Raw genomic sequence first — 18,973 nt, 5'->3', positions numbered from 1 at the left:
AACTGAAACAACAGTGAAAACCAAGGCTGGTTTTGGTGTAAAGAGAGTGCTTCACAACACGCGCCTCTTAAGTGGCCGGTGAGGGTCAGGCACGGTGGGAAGCCCCTGTAGGTCAACCCTCACCTTACCGTGGACTAGTAACGTCAGCTTCCTCATCAACGGCATCACTGCTGCGCCACCATTGGTCACCCTCGACCACAAGATGCGTGAGGTACCGTGGTTTTGTGGTTAAGATGATCTCACTCCTCTAGAACATTTGGATACTTTAGGTAACAGTAGTGTTCAATGATGTATAGAACATCTTCAACAAAGTAATTAGTGATCATATTGAATGAAATACTGTACCTTACACATTTCTGTAACATTTGCGAAAAGTTTTTGTTCAATATTCTTCAATTTGTTCGCATGCCTTCACACAATGATGCAAGTGTGTGCAGGGGCCTCGTAGCCTGGTGGATAGCGCGCAGGACTCGTAATTCTGTGGCGCGGGTTCGATTCCCACACGAGGCAGAAGCAAATGGGCAAAGTTTCTTTCACCCTGAATGCCCCTGTTACCTAGCAGTAAATAGGTACCTGGGAGTTAGTCAGCTGTCACGGGCTGCTTCCTGGGGGTGGAGGCCTGGTCGAGGACCGGGCCGCGGGGACACTAAAGCCCCGAAATCATTTAAATTGACCGTTTTCTTGACGTTAGGAAACTTTAGGAGGATGGGCTTCTTAGACAGGCATTCGCACCAGGATAGAGAAGCAGTTGTTGCGATGTAGTTGGGACTACTGTAAGAAGCAATGTCGTGTGACACAGCTGCATCAGTGGCAGCTGAGAGCCGGGGACACCGATCCTGATGCCCCTGTTATTCTAGCAGTAAATAGGTACCTGAGAGTTAGTCAGCTGCTACGGGCTGCTTCCTGGGGAAATGTGTAACAAAAAGGAGACCTAGTCGAGGACCGGGCCGCGGGGACGGTAAGTCCCGAAATTATCTCAAGATAACCTCAAGAATTGTCTCTAGTGTGCAACCAGCATGTATACTTTAGTCCTAAGCTTAGTTCAGGAAATCAGTAAACTCAATGTACACTCACCGAGGCGCAGAATACACCTCTTAGTGTTAATATTCTATTTAGGAGCAAAATATCGCAATAGGCTTTTCAATGTACCATGGTCATACTTGCGTAGAGCTTCAATTTATTATTGATTTGTGCATTTCTACAGCACCGCTTGATTGTGTAGGAAAGGAGGGGAGAGAGTGAAAGAGAAAGGGAGGGACAGAGAGAGGGGGAATGGAGATGGAGAGAGAGAGAGAGGGAAAGAGAGGAGGGAGGGATTGAGGGCAGGGGAATGAGGATGTGGGGAGGGAGAACAGAGTTGGGCTCCCTTCCTGCCCCCCCCCCCCCCCCCACACACACACGGGTGGTACGCGAACAATCTTTATCTTGAATATCTTGAGATGATTTCGGGGCTTTAGTGTCCCCGCGGCCCGGTCCTCGACCAGACCTCCACCCCCCAGGAAGCAATCCGTGAAAGCTGACTAACTCCCAGGTACCTATTTACTGCTAGGTAACAGGGGCATCAGAATGAAAGAAACTCTCCCCCATCGTTTCTCGCCGGCGCCCGGGATCGAACCCGGGACCACAGGATCACACGCCCAGTGTTCTGTCCGCTCAGCCACCGACAACAAGAGGACACAGGTGGAAACTCAGTACCCAAATGAGCCACAGGGACGTTAGAAGGAACTTTTTCAGTGTCAGTAGTTAACGGATGGAATGCATTAGGCAGTGATGTGGTGGAGGCTGACTCCATACACAGTTTCAAATGTAGATATGATTGTTGTCGTTAAAGATTCGCTACCTGGAACAAAAAGTTCCAAGTAACACGGACTATGGTGAGCCCGTAGATAGTTATATTTAGATATGATAGAGCCCAGTAGACTCAGGAACCTGTACACCTGTTGATTGACAGTTGAGAGGCGGGACCAAAGAGCCAGAGCTCGACCCCCGCAAACACAACTAATAATAATAAAAAAAATGGTGAACAAAATATAAGCTTAATGGGGGTAGCTCTTAAAACTGAATGAGATCAGAAACTTTTATGAATGAAGAGAAATGGAAACAAAATTGCGTGATAATTGGAATGGCAACTATTGCAACAGAACGACAGTTAGTAATTTTCATAGTAAGGATTAAAAACTGAAGAGGGCAATAAACATATGTATACAATTTTAGATTACATTTCTACAGTTATATGTACCAGTACAGGTTCAGTAATTAATGTTTAATAACAGCAAAACAGAGGTCGACATTTAGGAAGAAAGGTTGTATTCCATCCCGTACTGGACCACAAAAGGAGGAATATGAATCCTTATGAGCGCCATGGTATTATTACTTCATTATGATGGTTAATGGAAGTCCTGTGATGGGTCCCGTAGGCTGGGGCACCAGTGGACAACATTATCCTGATGGTGTGAGGGAGGGGGTGAGCACACCGGCCTGAACCAGATACCATCCCGCCATTTCCTCTTAACCTCCATCTCTTCTGCATCCCCAAAGTTGCCATATCATCAACAGTTAACTCTCATGTTATAATGCAGTTGGAGACACGTGTGTAACAGTGTGTCGGCCCATGGCGTCGTTAGGCCTCAGATTATCTTTGTTGTCATTTAGAAAGTTTTTGTATAAATAAAGTGAGATTTAAAGCGTTTTACTTCTTGTATCAATGTAACTTATACTTGCAAGCAAATGGTGATCATAAGTGCATTATTCCCAGCTGATGGTGAGGTGTTTACAGTTGGCAACCCGCCCGGTGCCCGGGGCGAGGTATGATAAGGGCAGCCCCGGGGCACGGAGGGCAAGTCGTGCCGCAGGGATGGTCAAGGCAGCAACCACTGTGCTCCTCTTGCTGGGGGTGTCCACCCTAGTGGCGGCCTCCGCTAAACACGCCGAGCACGGACACGACCTCCGCGATAACCACAGAGGCGGAAAAGGCCACTTCAACGCCCGTAAGTGCCTCCTTCCCTTCCCCTCCCCCTCATCCCTGCATGTTACCCGTGCCCCTGACAGTGACGGTTGGCCTCCCTGTCTTTTGTTAACGTGTCCTGCTTAGTATCACATTAATGTGTAGCTATTAGAGATGTGTCTCAGACCTTGTGGAGGGTGTCCGCGCCGCTCACTAAAACATGGTAGTCACCGTTACGCTCAAGAATAGAAGGCCCTCTACACGCAGGTAATTAAGGCCTTCCTCTCCAATAAAGAATGTCCATACCATTGATGATGGATGGTTGCCTTAAGGCCTAAATGTTGTTTATTTCAGTCACTAAAAAAACAAAGGTCTCCTATATGTAAAATGTGTGTGTAAATCACGTAGAAATTAACGTGATGATGAATAATGTGAAAATCTATGACCACTAAGGAAATTGAGACAGAAAATTGCTTAAGCTCTGTAGTTTAATTTAACACATCCAGATGATGGATGTATATAGGTAGGGAAAGTCAGGTTACGTGGGAAGGAAAAGTCTTTATAGTTAACTTTATGAGCATTTAGAAAAGAGGAAGCCGCAGAAGGCCTATTTACCCATGGCAGGTACCGGAGGTATGTCTCCCCCCCCCCCTCTGGGAAATAGTGCATAATAATCGTATTAGATTCCACGAGGTTAGAAATAGCCTAAACTACTCTATCCTTTCGAGGTGTATTTTATTATTTCAATAAACTTACTTTAACTTTATTTAAATTGTTTTTTAATTGATCAATTAAAAGTGAGTTCGAACTATTTAAACTATTACTAAAATTCATGCTACATGGCGTTGTAATTTGTATTAAAGCAGATTTAACAATATTTTATATTTAAAATGCATTTACAATTTGTAAAAGAGGATCGCCCTGGGACGTAATATCCGGGTTTTGGGGGAGGAGGGTGGGGAAGTCTGCCGAAAGCATTGAATAAAGCAGACAGCAGAACATGCAAGCATGATCAGTGATAAAATATAGTCAAAGTGCAGCGTATATAATAGACAATAAACTGAAAAGCAAGATTAAAAGTAAGCATTGTAGTTAGCTATGGAAAAAGATTGATAATGACATCACTAGGTAAAATGAATAATATCGGGACACGAGAATATTCAGACTAGTGTTTAACAGCGGACTACACTCAGGTCAGATGGTGGACGGATATGAGGCAAGAGTTGAAGTGGCGGATCTGCTTGTTGAGCGCTCATTAGCCAGCCTCGCACTGCAGTCCACTATACCCTCACTTTAAATGCCTATAATATAATCGTCTCTTATTAACTGTACACCTATTCCGTTATCTATCCCACCCAACCTATGCTCCTCGAGCTCCCCCCCCCCCCGCCACAGTGTACCAACAGTCATAACTCTTAATCAGTCATTGGAGGCTCACATTAACCGCGTAACATCAGCGGTGTGTGCTAAGCTGGTGAACGTTCGTGTACCATTCAGGAACTTCAACACAGAAGCTTTAAAGACATTATACTGACTATGCTAGCCCAGCGCTAAATTTAGTTGCTCCAGTGTGAAATCTCCAATTTAAACAGACGAAGCAAAACTCTGATTTTATATAAATTCATATTTATAAATTCATAAATTTATATATAATTCAGGCTCTGAGAATGAACCGGGAGGTTGGAGAGGCTTTGAGTCTGATATTGATAGGAAGTGACGTCGTGGAATGTCCTTGAGAAGTCCCATTCACTGGCGCCTAATCATGTTCGAAAGCCTGGAGGTGAAAGCCAATAAAGAAGCGGGAGCCGTTCAATTCTAGCTAGGTAAATTTGGTGGCAGCTCCTGGCTTATTGTCTCTGAGGTTAAAAAAAAAGTGAAAACTGCTGCTGATATGGTCAGGAAATAAATGCCTTTCAACCTTAAGTTGATTTTACTTTTGTCTGTGAAAGACTAAGCAGACTACCAGCAACTCGGTGGACGGACCCGAATGAGGAACGAAGCACCACAGAAGACTGATTAATGCTGCCTTGCAGTGCAAGTGGCCGTTATCATGGGGCATCCTGGTGGTCCTGGAGAGGCGCCCGATGCTGACATGGACCCAGGTGGTCGGCACGTCATCCTGGGGCAGCCTGGTGGTCCTGGGAAAGTGACTGGTACTGACATGGTCACAAAAAAACATTTTGGTCAATATTTCAGGCTGTGACTAAGATTTCTGAGCAGCACAATCAAAGTAAAGTGTGTAGTGACAGTGAACAATTGTTGTTGATCAAACCACACACTAGAAATTGAGGCGATGACGTTTCGGTCTGTCCAGGACCACTATAAAGTCGATTGTGTCAAGACCATTATCAAGTTGAACACAATAGACTTGATAATGGTCCAGGACGGACCGAAACATCGTCGTCTCTTCAAATTCTAGTGTGTGATTGGGTCAACATTTTTCAGCCACGTTATTGTGACTTTTATCTGAACAATTGTTAACGAATAGTGAGGAATTCTTCGTGTTACAGCAGTATAACACGAAAAATGTGAACACAACAATCACCTGTGACCACATGGGATTGTAAACTTCAAACAGTGAAGTGCAAACGCATTGATGATGTGCAGTGACATTTCTAGTAATTTTCAAGCTGATAAACTAACACTGGTGGACATTGGAAATTGTGACATAGCCAGATATAAGATCAATAGGAAACAACAAAGTTATAATAGATTAACACCAGTAATTTAGTTTGTCAATAGATGAACAGTTTAACGGCGAGGTGAGGACGAAAGAATAAAACTATACCAGAAGACTCGCAGAGGAGTGTCTTGTGATTAGTTCCTTCTTTTGTCTTAGTGATTAGATTGGCTTTTGTCTTGCTTGTGACTGACTCTCATTTTTGGGAGACAAGTTTTCCTAGGGCGCAGAGTTTACTTTCCGTAATTGAAGGTGGCGAGGGAATAGGCGCCGTTGATTTGGATGCTCGGTGGAGTGTAAATTTCCCAAATCGTGTTCGAAAACTTTACAAAGTGAGTGTGGTATACTATGTAGACTAAGGCAGAAATCTACCGACTTGGTGTATGCTTAACTAACTTGTCAATGTACATAGATGATAAAGCAGGCGCAGTAATTAGGAGTAGTGTTGAGAAGCCTCATAGAGCGGACATTTAATAATGAAATGTGATTAAGAAAGTTTTGACCATTAATAACTTCATCTCCTTCTCTCCACCAATCAGAGGTGATGTGTGCCAACTCGACGAACCAACCAGAGTGCCACCGTAGGGTAAGTACAATAGACAAACTGAGAGGCGCTTACCTTACACTCCTTCAAACACTCCTTAGCTTACCTTACACTCCAGCAACACCCCACCACTTACCTCACACACCAGCAACACCCCACCACTTACCTCACACACCAGCAACACCCCACCACTTACCTCACACACCAGCAACACCCCACCACTTACCTCACACACCAGCAACACCCCACCACTTACCTCACACACCAGCAACACCCCACCACTTACCTCACACACCAGCAACACCCCACCACTTACCTCACACACCAGCAACACCCCACCACTTACCTTGCACCTGCCCACAGGTGGAGGTGTGCCGGGCCGTCCACCGGAGGTCGTGGCAGAGAGGCAAGACTCAGGAGGACCTCACCAGCTGTGCTCGCCAGCTCAAAATTCGGCTCCCTGAAGGTAAGTCTCGGCTACTGTGACTTTGTACGCCCCCGTCCCCTCACTCCATGGTCAACACTCACTCTTCTCAACACTCACCCTGTGCTCCTCTCCACAGACACGGAGAACAACCACCAACACTTCCGTAACTGGGCACGGGAGAACCAGGAGCTGAAGCGACAACTGTTTGCCTGCATTCATCAGGGCATGGTGAGTGTGAGAGTTTTTGAGAGAATTTGTGGAATAAATTAAAATTGGTATAAGGAATTTTAGCTCGGAAAATTTCTAAGAACTTTCTTTATTCTTTAACCTTTATTCCTGTCGTGATATTCAACTAGGTCGCCTGAGGAAGGACTTGCTTAGCTAACACACCAGTGTAGTAAACAGCTCATTCCTCACTTTGGGACCATGTATGAACAATTGACTAGGCGCGAGCAAACGCCGAGACCCCAATGAAAATTGAAATCCCCCCCACTTAGGCCGCCGACCTTCGCCAATCGCCGAAGCGAATCTAACGAGTAGGTCACGGGCTCTCACAACAATAATTTATTGTTGTGTGGTGCCGTATATTTGATCCAAAGCTCAGAAAGTGAGTCTCAATTTTAGTCGAGTGTGAAGAACATTTGCATAACAATAATAATGTGTGGGGGTGTAACGAAAAGACAGTGTTAACCATAACAACTTAGTTTATTCAATAAAGTACTAACTACTACAACAAAACAAAAGAAATGTCAATGACGTTACTCGAAATCCTTCCTGTGACACTATCAATGACAGCTAGACACCAGCCCCTCGGACTGCATAATGAACTAACTCGAACATAAGCGTGACCACAGAGGAATCAACAAGCAAGCAAGAACTAACAGATCTATAATCACAATTACAACAAATGACACAGTAGGTTCTGAAACATGTCTCCAGTAACCTCCTAACTGTTCTACGCCTCAGTGCAGTCTACTCCTGCAACAGCGGTTGCAATGCAATCAAATCAGTAGTCTTCCAATGACAACAATAACTAATGGGTTCACTGGCAACTCCAGCACCCTTCCTCAAATTAATCCTTACGTTAACACTCCGTCCCACGGACGATCAACAATCCATGACAATTGATTTACGTTAATAACACAATAACATTTACGTTAATAACAAGGTAACATTTACGTTAAATTAACAACTCTTACAACTGTCACTAGTAACGCGGAAATCAAACAACACTCTACCCGTCGAGCATTCAGTGAGAAAATCCCATTAATCCCTGTACTTCCAGACAGCTGATTAATCTCTTTACTAGTTACGTTAATTTACGTTACTCGGTTACTAATCACTCAGCGATGGTAAACTCTGATTTGCAATGTCCAAAGTGCTAAGAGAACGGTAATCACTCGTGATTACCTTTAGAGTAATTAATTACTATCCTCAAGATCAATAATTAAACAATTAAAATACGCAACCTTTCACACTGGCTCAGCAATTTACATTAAGGTATGAATTCCGTCTAAGCCTTCCATACTCAGACCAATTCAGGCGACTAATAACAGTAATTAGCCCCACGTTTACGTTATTCTAAAATGACGCTACTCCTCTCACGAGTCAATCAAGTGCCGGTACTTCCGGGTAGATAACGACGTTACGTTAATGGAACAATGTAGCCTTCGTGTGAGTCGATCAAACAAGGATCGAGATTAATTACTTTGACTTCCTGAAACACGTCAATTACCCGGCCCACTGACCGTTAATTACGACAGACAATACTCTAATTCTTATCTGGCTGATGGCTAGGCTCCTCGAGACTACCGTAGCTGCTTACAGGAAAGTAAATTAACCCAAACGCATTCTACGTTACTCAAATTGTCAAAGAACAAATTCTCTTAAAGCAATGGGCGTTCCCTTGGTTACGTTATATTAATTGCCTCGCAATCACCTCACTGAATACTGGACTTCGATGTCCTACCAGATAACCAGGAGAATATATTTGTATCCAAGTACTCGTCTACAGCCGAGTTCCCCCACGACAATGACAAATCACACTAACAAATCACAGTGATTTACGTTACAGTCCGGTTGCAATGACAATACTGCAGAACCTAGTAAAATAACCTACAGGACATGAACCCTCTAGAACACTGCCCCACAATGGTTTTACTGGACTGCAATCACATCAGGTGATTGCTCAACACTAGCAACAATCACTATCAAATAACAACCCCCTTTGCAATAACACACACGGCAAGTACTCCAATTTCCAAATATTAGGATACTGCACACACTTACTTACTTACTGCTGCAAATGACCCCTAGAACATAGGTCAATATATTGCAATCACCACACAGTAAATAACACATTAACACTGGGCACCGTGACACTACGATTATATATATATATATATAATTACCGCTGACACATGTAGCCTACAGCTATCAAACGTTATTGGGAACACTAAGGAGAATCTCACACTCCTTAAATCACATGGGTGAGTGATTTATCGGTCACGCATGCCGATAAACACTCGAGAGTTACGTTACTCGACAGAGCGGGGGCGGTCTCTCTAGACGGCCTCGTCACTCACCAAACCTCACCAAAATTACGTTAATTAATACTGCAACCACAATATATATATTTATATAAATCACACTTGTCACGGCCCTGGGAACACTACAAGAAATTTAAGCCACACTGTGGCACACTCCACAATAATCATTGCCAGGAATCACTGGCGTTACACATACCTGAGCGCTCAGTGTTGGAATTCCACACCTGCAAGACCACACATGGAAATGATATCACTCCGTCCCACGGACGATCAAAAATGATTACCACAATGAAATAAAAGAATTTATTACATGGACACCTCTCCGTCCTTGGCTAAACTATGTATCCTGTTCCCCGTGTGTACCCACACACACACACACACACCCTGTACGTCTGTGTACACTTAAGTCCCTCTGGACTGACAAGATGACAACACAGGTGATTAATCTCCTCGCCCACAATTCACTCCACCTGAACAGGTGCTGCGTGACAATGTGACGGAACACTTGACCTCGAATTCAAGCTTTAGAGACTACTAATCACCAAAATACACACATAGGTACTTACTCATTCACACTGCCGGCTTTACACACCATTCCCATACATCAGGCACCCCGCTATAGGTGGCTGGATCGCTCCGGGTGGCGTAGGCGGCGGTAGTACCTGACCGTAGTACAAACACGGGAAATTGCCTTAACACTGACACAAATTTCCCCGTTCCCATCGACTGCTACAGAGCACTAGCAAGTCTAATCATCACTGATATGGGATCTACGAGTCTGTTGCTGCTCGTATGCACATTCCCCCACGATCCCAGATCACTGTACCTCTACCCCCTGCATACAATAATGTCTTAAACCCCTCCAAGCGACGACTTCGGCCGGATTCTGTGACGACCGATGTCGTAGGTGAAGCAGGAAGCATCAGCAGTTGTAGTCCAGCCACCACGACGCCCTATACATCAATTTGGCCGAATTGAGTACAGGAACGTCATGACAAGGTGGCGGCTGAGTTCAGAATGATGCTCACACCGGCTCTTCCCGCGTCCTTCTCGAAATAACCAATGAGAGGAAGGCATACAGCGGCCTACCCCTCTCATCCAATCAGCGACGGTGTAGCATAGCCCCTAGGGCAGCTCCAAGATGGCCGACCAACATGGCGGCTCAAGATGTTTACTAAGATGGCGGCTGTCTCCATGACAACCACTCAAGTGGCCAGCGAGCGTGGGGCCCCACATGTCTACCCACCCCACGCCTGCGGCCTAGGCGTTCGCGCGCAAAGTTGTCTGGCTCCATGCCATACAATGAGATGATGCTATCAGCTCTAGCACTGTCCACAGACATGCCACCCCGGCCAGGGTAACATTTATGGACTGCTGATGACTGGGGCTCTCACATGAGCCCAAACACTAGATGTTTCGGTTGCTGGTACAAAACTTAAGTCCGCCCACTTAACAAGTGCACTTAACAAGTGTACTGGCTCCCACAGGCATAAGAGCACTATTGTAAGTGAGCTGGTGAACCACCCCCTCACAGTGAGTAGTGCCCCCCAGTGTCAGTAGTGCCCCAGGGCATGGTGAGTAGTGCCCCCCAGTGTCAGTAGTGCCCCAGGGCATGGTGAGTAGTGCCCCCAGTGTCAGTAGTGCCCCAGGGCATGGTGAGTAGTGCCCCCAGTGTCAGTAGTGCCCCAGGGCATGGTGAGTAGTGCCCCCAGTGTCAGTAGTGCCCCAGGGCATGGTGAGTAGTGCCCCCAGTGTCAGTAGTGCCCCAGGGCATGGTGAGTAGTGCCCCCAGTGTCAGTAGTGCCCCAGGGCATGGTGAGTAGTGCCCCCAGTGTCAGTAGTGCCCCAGGGCATGGTGAGTAGTGCCCCAGGGCATGGTGAGTAGTGCCCCCAGTGTCAGTAGTGCCCCAGGGCATGGTGAGTAGTGCCCCCAGTGTCAGTAGTGCCCCAGGGCATGGTGAGTAGTGCCCCCAGTGTCAGTAGTGCCCCAGGGCATGGTGAGTAGTGCCCCCAGTGTCAGTAGTGCCCCAGGGCATGGTGAGTAGTGCCCCCAGTGTCAGTAGTACCCCAGGGCATGGTGAGGCAGGCCCCAAAACCTCTGAAGGAAGTATAGTTGGAAGACCCCATAACCCCCACAAATATAAGAAAATCCCCTCTAAACTCACTCCCACAAATACAATAACAGTGGAGCAAGCCTAATGTTGCTCACAGTAAGAATAGTTATTAAGCATAAAGCCTAAAGTTGCTCACAGTAACAATAATTATTAAGGCTAAAGCCTAAAGTTGCTCACAGTAAGAATAGTTATTAAGACTAAAGCTGCTCACAGTAAGAATAATTATTAAGCCTAAAGCTGCTCACAGTAAGAATAGTTATTAAGCCTAAAGCTGCTCACAGTAAGAATAGTTATTAAGCCTAAAGCTGCTCACAGTAAGAATAATTATTAAGGCTAAAGCCTAAAGTTGCTCACAGTAAGAATAGTTATTAAGGCTAAAGTTGCTCACAGTAAGAATAATTATTAAGGCTAAAGTTGCTCACAGTAAGAATAATTATTAAGCCTAAAGTTGCTCACAGTAAGAATAATAATTAAGCCTAAAGTTGCTCACAGTAAGAACAGCTATTAAAGTACCTCGGTGGCCAATATTATAAACAGATTACATAAATTTGTATTTATCTCTATATAATAAAATACAATATAAATCATACATACATAACTTTTACAAGGCAATACTACAGTAGTATAATTCTCAGTATATATGTATACTACATTATATATACAGTAGTATAATTCTCAGTTAAACAAGTGTTTCATATTATCAGAGATTTTATTATTATTATTTTCTACCACAGACGTGGCCACACATTTACAATGCTAACCATCATATATACATTTCCTTCTGTCCTCCATGGACAGGGTGAGAGATTTGTCAAACATACAGTTCAGGGATTTATTAAACAATCAACTACAGAAGGTGATTGTAGTGCTTTTATAATGCTAGGCTAAGCGAGGGGTCAGACAGTCTCCCACGGGTCAGCACAATAACCGCCCGTTGTCCACTTCCGTTAGAATTGGAATCCGCGTTCCCACGGTGCCTGAGTGTAGCCCAACTGATCATACAGTAACAGTCGCCTTAGACTCATTTGATCACAAATTCATACATTGTTTCACCATTTTATATATATATATATATATATATATATATATATATATATATATATATATATATATATATATATATATATATATATATATATATATGTAACCTTCTGACTGTTTTTATTCACTAATTTGCACATTATCTTTTCTTAAGGAGGCATTAGATTAGTTTATTAAAAGTTGTTCAGTGTCAACCAATATTCATTCTATGACACATTTCTGACACATTAGCATATAATAAGAGATCAGAAGGTGGGGATTTTCCAAAACATGTTTAGTTTTCCTAATACAAATAGTCAAAGTTCCCCCCTTCCCCCCCCCCCCCCAAAAAAAGTATGCAAATGTAATATGTTTATTGCTATTATAAAATCAATAAATGAACTTAGGAAAAAACGCTGACTACAGATTTTAGAGACATACACTCTACATATAAGGTGTAAGTTTCATGTAAATTGAATAAAAAATGAAAGTTATATGAACGTTTATGTTACTTGAAATAATTAACCAATGGTGCCCATGGCTCTTCCATATTAACCATTTGGACTATGACTCCACAACCTGGATGCTAAACCGCGGCCAGGTATAGCAGCCAGTATATGTGATGGCAGCCTAACCGGGCCCGTTGGATAGTGTTTATCCACCCAAATCCCACAAATCCTTCACAAATAATCGTGTCCATGTCAGCGCCGTAATCCCCTCCCCCCCCCCCCCCCCCCCGCCACCAGACGTCACTCAACGGATAATAATTAAATTTTACTCTTTGTTCTTTGTTTTACTCTCTCAGCGCCTTGTATTATTACAACTAGACCATCCTGGCCATAACAGTACCAACAGAGCCACAAGGTCCAGTAGTACCAACAGAGCCACGAGGTCCAGTAGTAACACCACTCACCAGAGCTCCCCCTATCATTCACCTGGGCTCAGGAACTCACCAGAGCTCCCCCTATCATTCACCTGGGCTCAGGAACTCACCAGAGCTCCCCCTATCATTCACCTGGGCTCAGGAACTCACCAGAGCTCCCCCTATCATTCACCTGGCCTCAGAAACTCACCAGGGCTTCCCCTGTCATTCACCTGGCCTCAGGAACTCACCAGGGCTTCCCCTGTCATTCACCTGGCCTCAGGAACTCACCAGGGCTTCCCCTGTCATTCACCTGGCCTCAGGAACTCACCAGAGCTCCCCCTATCATTCACCTGGGCTCAGTGACTCACCAAGCTTCCCTCACCCTACAGTTCCACAGTGATGGGAGCATCAACAGGCCAGCCGTAGTGGAAAAGATGATGGCGATGATGTCTGGTGAGGACGAGCCCCAGCTGCTGCAGGAGCTCCTCGACCGCGTCAACACTTGTCCCGAGTCCTCTAGTGTAAGTTGACACACACACACACACACACATGCACACACACACACACACACACACACACACACACACACACACACACAGGGGCCGGTGGCTGAGCGGACAGCACGCTGGACGCGTGGTCCTGTGGTCCCGGGTTCGATTCCGGGCGCCGGCGAGAAGCAAGGGGCAAAGTTTCTTTCACCCTGATGCTCCTGTTACCTAGCAGTAAATAGATGCCTGGGAGTTAGTTAGCTGTCACGGGCTGCTTCCTGGGGGATGTGTGTATATGTGTATTAGAGAGAAATATATGTAGTAGACAATAGATTAAAATAGATTGGTCAAAAGGCGGGGTCGAAGAGCTAATAGTTCGATTCTGAAGGCTCAAATAGTAAATATTAACATTGATAAGTGGTATTGTGTTTTCTTACTCATTAAAGAGAACGCGCACTAACACCTGGCTCTTGTCCCTCCTACAGCGGCGGGACTTCTACAGGTGTGTCTTCCTCGGGTGTGCCACACCTTGAGGCCCTCTCGCATAGTCCTTCAGGAGGGGAGGGCGGCGGCGGCGGGTCTCTCAGGACCTTCAGCACTCCCAGCGGAGCCCAAGACGACACCAGAGACGTGCCCTTCCCTCGCTCTCCCCTAGGGGCGTGTGTGGGTGTAAATATTGGATACCTTGCAAGGAGGTGGCCTGAGTCCGGTAAGATCAAGCAGGAGCTGGAGAAGGTCTGACTCGTCTCGTCAACGCCAGAGAGCTCCGAAGGCAGCAGATGGCTTACCCACTGATATATAATAAGGAAAACACTCCCGTAGAATGTGTCTTAAGTTATAACAAATCAGAAGAGAGAGAATATTAAGCTTGTGCAAGTCTTGCAGCACTCAGCAGTGGTTCAAGTTCAAGTATGTTTATTGAGACAAGGAAAAATGCATCTCAAAGGGATAAAGCTGCTTAGGCTATTTTTAACCCCCTTTGCAGTGGTACGGGCAGCTGGGAGGAGCCTCGCGCGTCCAACACCACTGTCACCGGAGGGAACTGTGACCTTGTGTGACAACAGTGACCTTGTGTGACAACTGCTTACCTTGTGTGACAACTGCTTACCTTGTGACAACTGCTTACCTTGTGTGACAACTGCTTACATTGTGTGACAACTGCTTACCTTGTGTGACAACTGCTTACCTTGTGTGACAACTGCTTACCTTGTGTGACAACTGCTTACCTTGTGTGACAACTGCTTACCTTGTGTGACAACTGCTTACCTTGTGTGACAACTGTTACCTTGTGTGGCAACTGCTTACCTTGTGTGACAACTGCTTACCTTGTGTGACAACAGTGACCTTGTGTGACAACTGCTTACCTTGTGTGACAACAGTGACCTTGTGTGACAACTGCTTACCTTGTGTGACAACAGTGACCTTGTGTGACAACTGCTTACCTTGTGTGACAACGGCTTACCTTGTGTGACAACGGCTTGCCTTGTGTGACAACGGCTTACCTTGTGTGACAACGGCTTACCTTGTGTGACAACGGCTTACCTTGTGTGACAACGGCTTACCTTGTGACAACGGCTTACCTTGTGTGACAACTGCTTACCTTGTGTAACAACGGCTTACCTTGTGTGACAACGGCTTACCTTGTGACAACGGCTTACCTTGTGTGACAACTGCTTACCTTGTGTGACAACGGCTTACCTTGTGTGACAACGGCTTACCTTGTGTGACAACGGCTTACCTTGTGACAACGGCTTACCTTGTGTGACAACTGCTTACCTTGTGTGACAACGGCTTACCTTGTGTGACAACGGCTTACCTTGTGTGACAACTGCTTACCTTGTGTGACAACAGTGACCTTGTGTGACAACTGCTTACCTTGTGTGACAACTGCTTACCTTGTGTGACAACTGCTTACCTTGTGTAACAACGGCTTACCTTGTGTGACAACGGCTTACCTTGTGTGACAACGGCTTACCTTGTGTGACAACTGCTTACCTTGTGTGACAACAGTGACCTTGTGTGACAACTGCTTACCTTGTGTGACAACTGCTTACCTTGTGTGACAACTGCTTACCTTGTGTAACAACGGCTTACCTTGTGTGACAACGGCTTACCTTGTGTGACAACGGCTTACCTTGTGTGACAACTGCTTACCTTGTGTGACAACAGTGACCTTGTGTGACAACTGCTTACCTTGTGTGACAACTGCTTACCTTGTGTGACAACTGCTTACCTTGTGTAACAACGGCTTACCTTGTGTGACAACGGCTTACCTTGTGTGACAACGGCTTACCTTGTGTGACAACTGCTTACCTTGTGTAACAACTGCTTACCTTGTGTGACAACTGCTTACCTTGTGTGACAACTGCTTACCTTGTGTGACAACAGTGACGTTGTGTGACAACTACTTACCTTGTGTGACAACTGTGACCTTGTGTGACAACTGCTTACCTTGTGTGACAACCATCACCTTGTGTGACAACTGCTTACCTTGTGTGACAACTGCATACCTTGTGTGACAACTGCATACCTTGTGTGACAGCTGCATACCTTGTGTGACAGCTGCATACCTTGTGTGACAACTGCTTACCTTGTGTGACAACTGCTTACCTTGTGTGACAACTGCTTACCTTGTGTGACAACCATCACCTTGTGTGACAACTGTGACCTTGTGTGACAACTGCTTACCTTGTGTGACAGCTGCATACCTTGTGTGACAACTGCTTACCTTGTGTGACAACTGCTTACCTTGTGTGACAACTGCTTACCTTGTGTGACAACCATCACCTTGTGTGACAACTGTGACCTTGTGTGACAACTGCTCACCTTGTGTGACAGCTGCATACCTTGTGTGACAACTGCTTACCTTGTGTGACAACGGCTTACCTTGTGTGACAACTGCTTACCTTGTGTGACAACTGCATACCTTGTGTGACAGCTGCATACCTTGTGTGACAACTGCTTACCTTGTGTGACAACTGCTTACCTTGTGTGACAACTGCTTACCTTGTGTAACAACTGCTTACCTTGTGGAACAACTGCTTACCTTGTGTGACAACTGCTTACCTTGTGTGACAACTGCATACCTTGTGTGACAACTGCTTACCTTGTGTGACAACTGCATACCTTGTGTGACAACTACTCACCTTGTGTGACAACCATAACCTCGTGTACCAACCATGACCTCGTGTGACAACTGTGACCTTGTGTAACAACCTTCCGCTAACCCAAATAACACAACTATACGGAATTGAATAAACTGAGGAAATATTCCCACTAAAATTATAGGCTGTTCTGGGAGACACACGGAAACAAAGGGCAGAAACGTAGGCAGCTTCGTGGGTTGGGTTTGTGTATACATTTGTATGATGTATAACCTGCCCATCCTCCTGTTGTGGTTTATATATATATATATATATATATATATATATATATATATATAATATATATATATATATATATATATATATATATATATATATATATATATATATATACATATATGGCACTGTTGTGTTGGACAAACCGGAAAACTATTTTTTTTACTTGTGTTGCAAAGATGAACTAACCTAACCTTCATAGGCCTAATATACGATATCTGACGCCTAATATAGTACATATGTGTACTATACTAGGCCTAGGAATATTTGTGTGTGTTTTTTTAGCTTTATATTTTTTTTTTTAGAATTCCTTACTAGTCAGTATACTACTATTTAAAAGTTAAGTACGTACTAATTCGTGACTATTGACGTCGTCAAAATAGGTACTGTCTAAACAAGAGGATGGGTTGCTATGCATTGCAAGCTTGTGCAGTGTGAATATGGACAGCATTATTTTATGTTTTCTCTTTCAAAAAAAAAACAAGTACAATATTTGTTTCTGTTCATACCTCGCCCCACCATTTAGTCCCTGGCCGTCTATTGCAATAGCTGCCGGCCCTTTTATTGTAATGATTTGTATATGTTGCTACAAATAAAGTTTCTGAATCTTATACCTGCCTTTGAAACGGTTTAGTGTTAACTTCGACTAACTCCCCTTTCAGTTAATTCCATCAGCTCAACGCTCTTATACGGAGGAAGTGCTTTCTTGCACCGCTATGTCTCAGCTGACTGTTCTTGGTTAATATTTTGGTTGTAAGACCTTTGTCAAAATCTCTTAAGAATCTTATATGCCGGAACCAGGTTACCACTTTCTTGTCCAGTGCGGCGAGATCTTCTTCCCTCAATGCTAAGTCTTCATAGTCTTGTAGCAATCCTATGGTATAGTTATTCCTTATTGCAAATATTGCTGCTCAAACCTGAATCTAAATCATTTATACATATGAATAACAGAGGTCCCAGGACAGAGCCTTGAGGCACTCCACTTACAACATTTTACCACTCTGACTTAAGCACATTTATACTAACTTTGTTTCCTTTGGTATAGCCATGCCCTAATCCAACTTAATATAGCACCCCTAATACCATAAGCCTCTGTCTTTATAATCAGTTTTTCGTGTGGAACTGTATCAAAAGCTTTGCTAAATTCAAGGTACACAACATCACAAACCTTACCGCTATCAACTGCCTCAACTATGTTGGAATAAAATTAGGGCAAATTTGTTAAACATGAACGGCCATTTGTAAAACCATGTTGTGAATCATTTATTAATTTGTGTTTTTCAAGATAGAGACGAATGGTATTTGCAATTATCGATTTCAAGTAACTTTCCCACAACAGACGTTAAGCTAATTGGCCGATAGTTTGACGCAAGTGATCTTTCTCCTTTCTTGAAAATTGGTACCACATTAGCAACACGAAACAATGGGTATAAAATGGATAAGTTTAGATTTAGGAATGACCTGGGTAAATACTGGTTCGGTAACAGGGTTGTTGATTTGTGGAACCAATTACCGTGTAACATAATAGAAGTAGGATCCTTTGATTGTTTCAAACGTAGGTTATACATATATATGAATGGATTTGGGTTGATATAAATAGAATCTGTCTCGTATGGGCCAATAGGCCTTCTGCAGTTAGTTTCATTCTTATGTTCTTATGTGTACTCTGCAGCATCTTGGCTCGTTTAATTTACAGTGCCAACAGGCTACAGTATGCGAGTCCCTTCACACCCTGTATGCCCAGCTTACAGCACCAGCTGGGTACAGTCCTCGGGTCCCCCCTCACACTCTGTATGCCCAGCTTACAGCACCAGCTGGGTACAGTCCTCGGGGTCCCCCCTCACACTCTGTATGCCCAGCTTACAGCACCAGCTGGGTACAGTCCTCGGGTCCCCCCTCACACTCTGTATGCCCAGCTTACAGCACCAGCTGGGTACAGTCCTCTGGTCCTCCTCACACTCT

At 44.5% G+C, this 18,973-nt stretch overlaps 1 protein-coding gene across 1 annotated transcript; it reads left to right on the top strand.

Moving 5' to 3' along the window:
• Positions 1-100: 100 nt before the first annotated feature.
• Positions 101-17,622, top strand: LOC123766441 (uncharacterized). The gene is made up of 7 exons (XM_045755552.2): positions 101-211; positions 2,756-2,987; positions 6,164-6,210; positions 6,532-6,634; positions 6,732-6,823; positions 13,533-13,664; positions 14,117-17,622. Exons 1-7 carry the CDS (start codon positions 203-205, stop codon positions 14,162-14,164), a joined length of 663 nt encoding a protein of 220 aa, XP_045611508.2. The 5' UTR covers positions 101-202; the 3' UTR covers positions 14,165-17,622.
• Positions 17,623-18,973: the final 1,351 nt, after the last annotated feature.

This window comes from Procambarus clarkii, chromosome 62 (genome assembly GCF_040958095.1).
Source record: "Procambarus clarkii isolate CNS0578487 chromosome 62, FALCON_Pclarkii_2.0, whole genome shotgun sequence".
NCBI lineage: Eukaryota > Metazoa > Arthropoda > Malacostraca > Decapoda > Cambaridae > Procambarus > Procambarus clarkii.
The sequence above is the reverse complement of the archived record's forward strand: the minus strand, read 5'-3'. Positions and strand labels throughout refer to the sequence as shown.

Excerpts from the sequence above, each read along its gene's own strand:
- LOC123766441 (XM_045755552.2), top strand. Across the intron at positions 2,988-6,163 it reads AAAAGGCCACTTCAACGCCC|AGGTGATGTGTGCCAACTCG; the intron begins GTAAGTGCCTCC and ends TCCACCAATCAG. Across the intron at positions 13,665-14,116 it reads CTTGTCCCGAGTCCTCTAGT|CGGCGGGACTTCTACAGGTG; the intron begins GTAAGTTGACAC and ends TCCCTCCTACAG.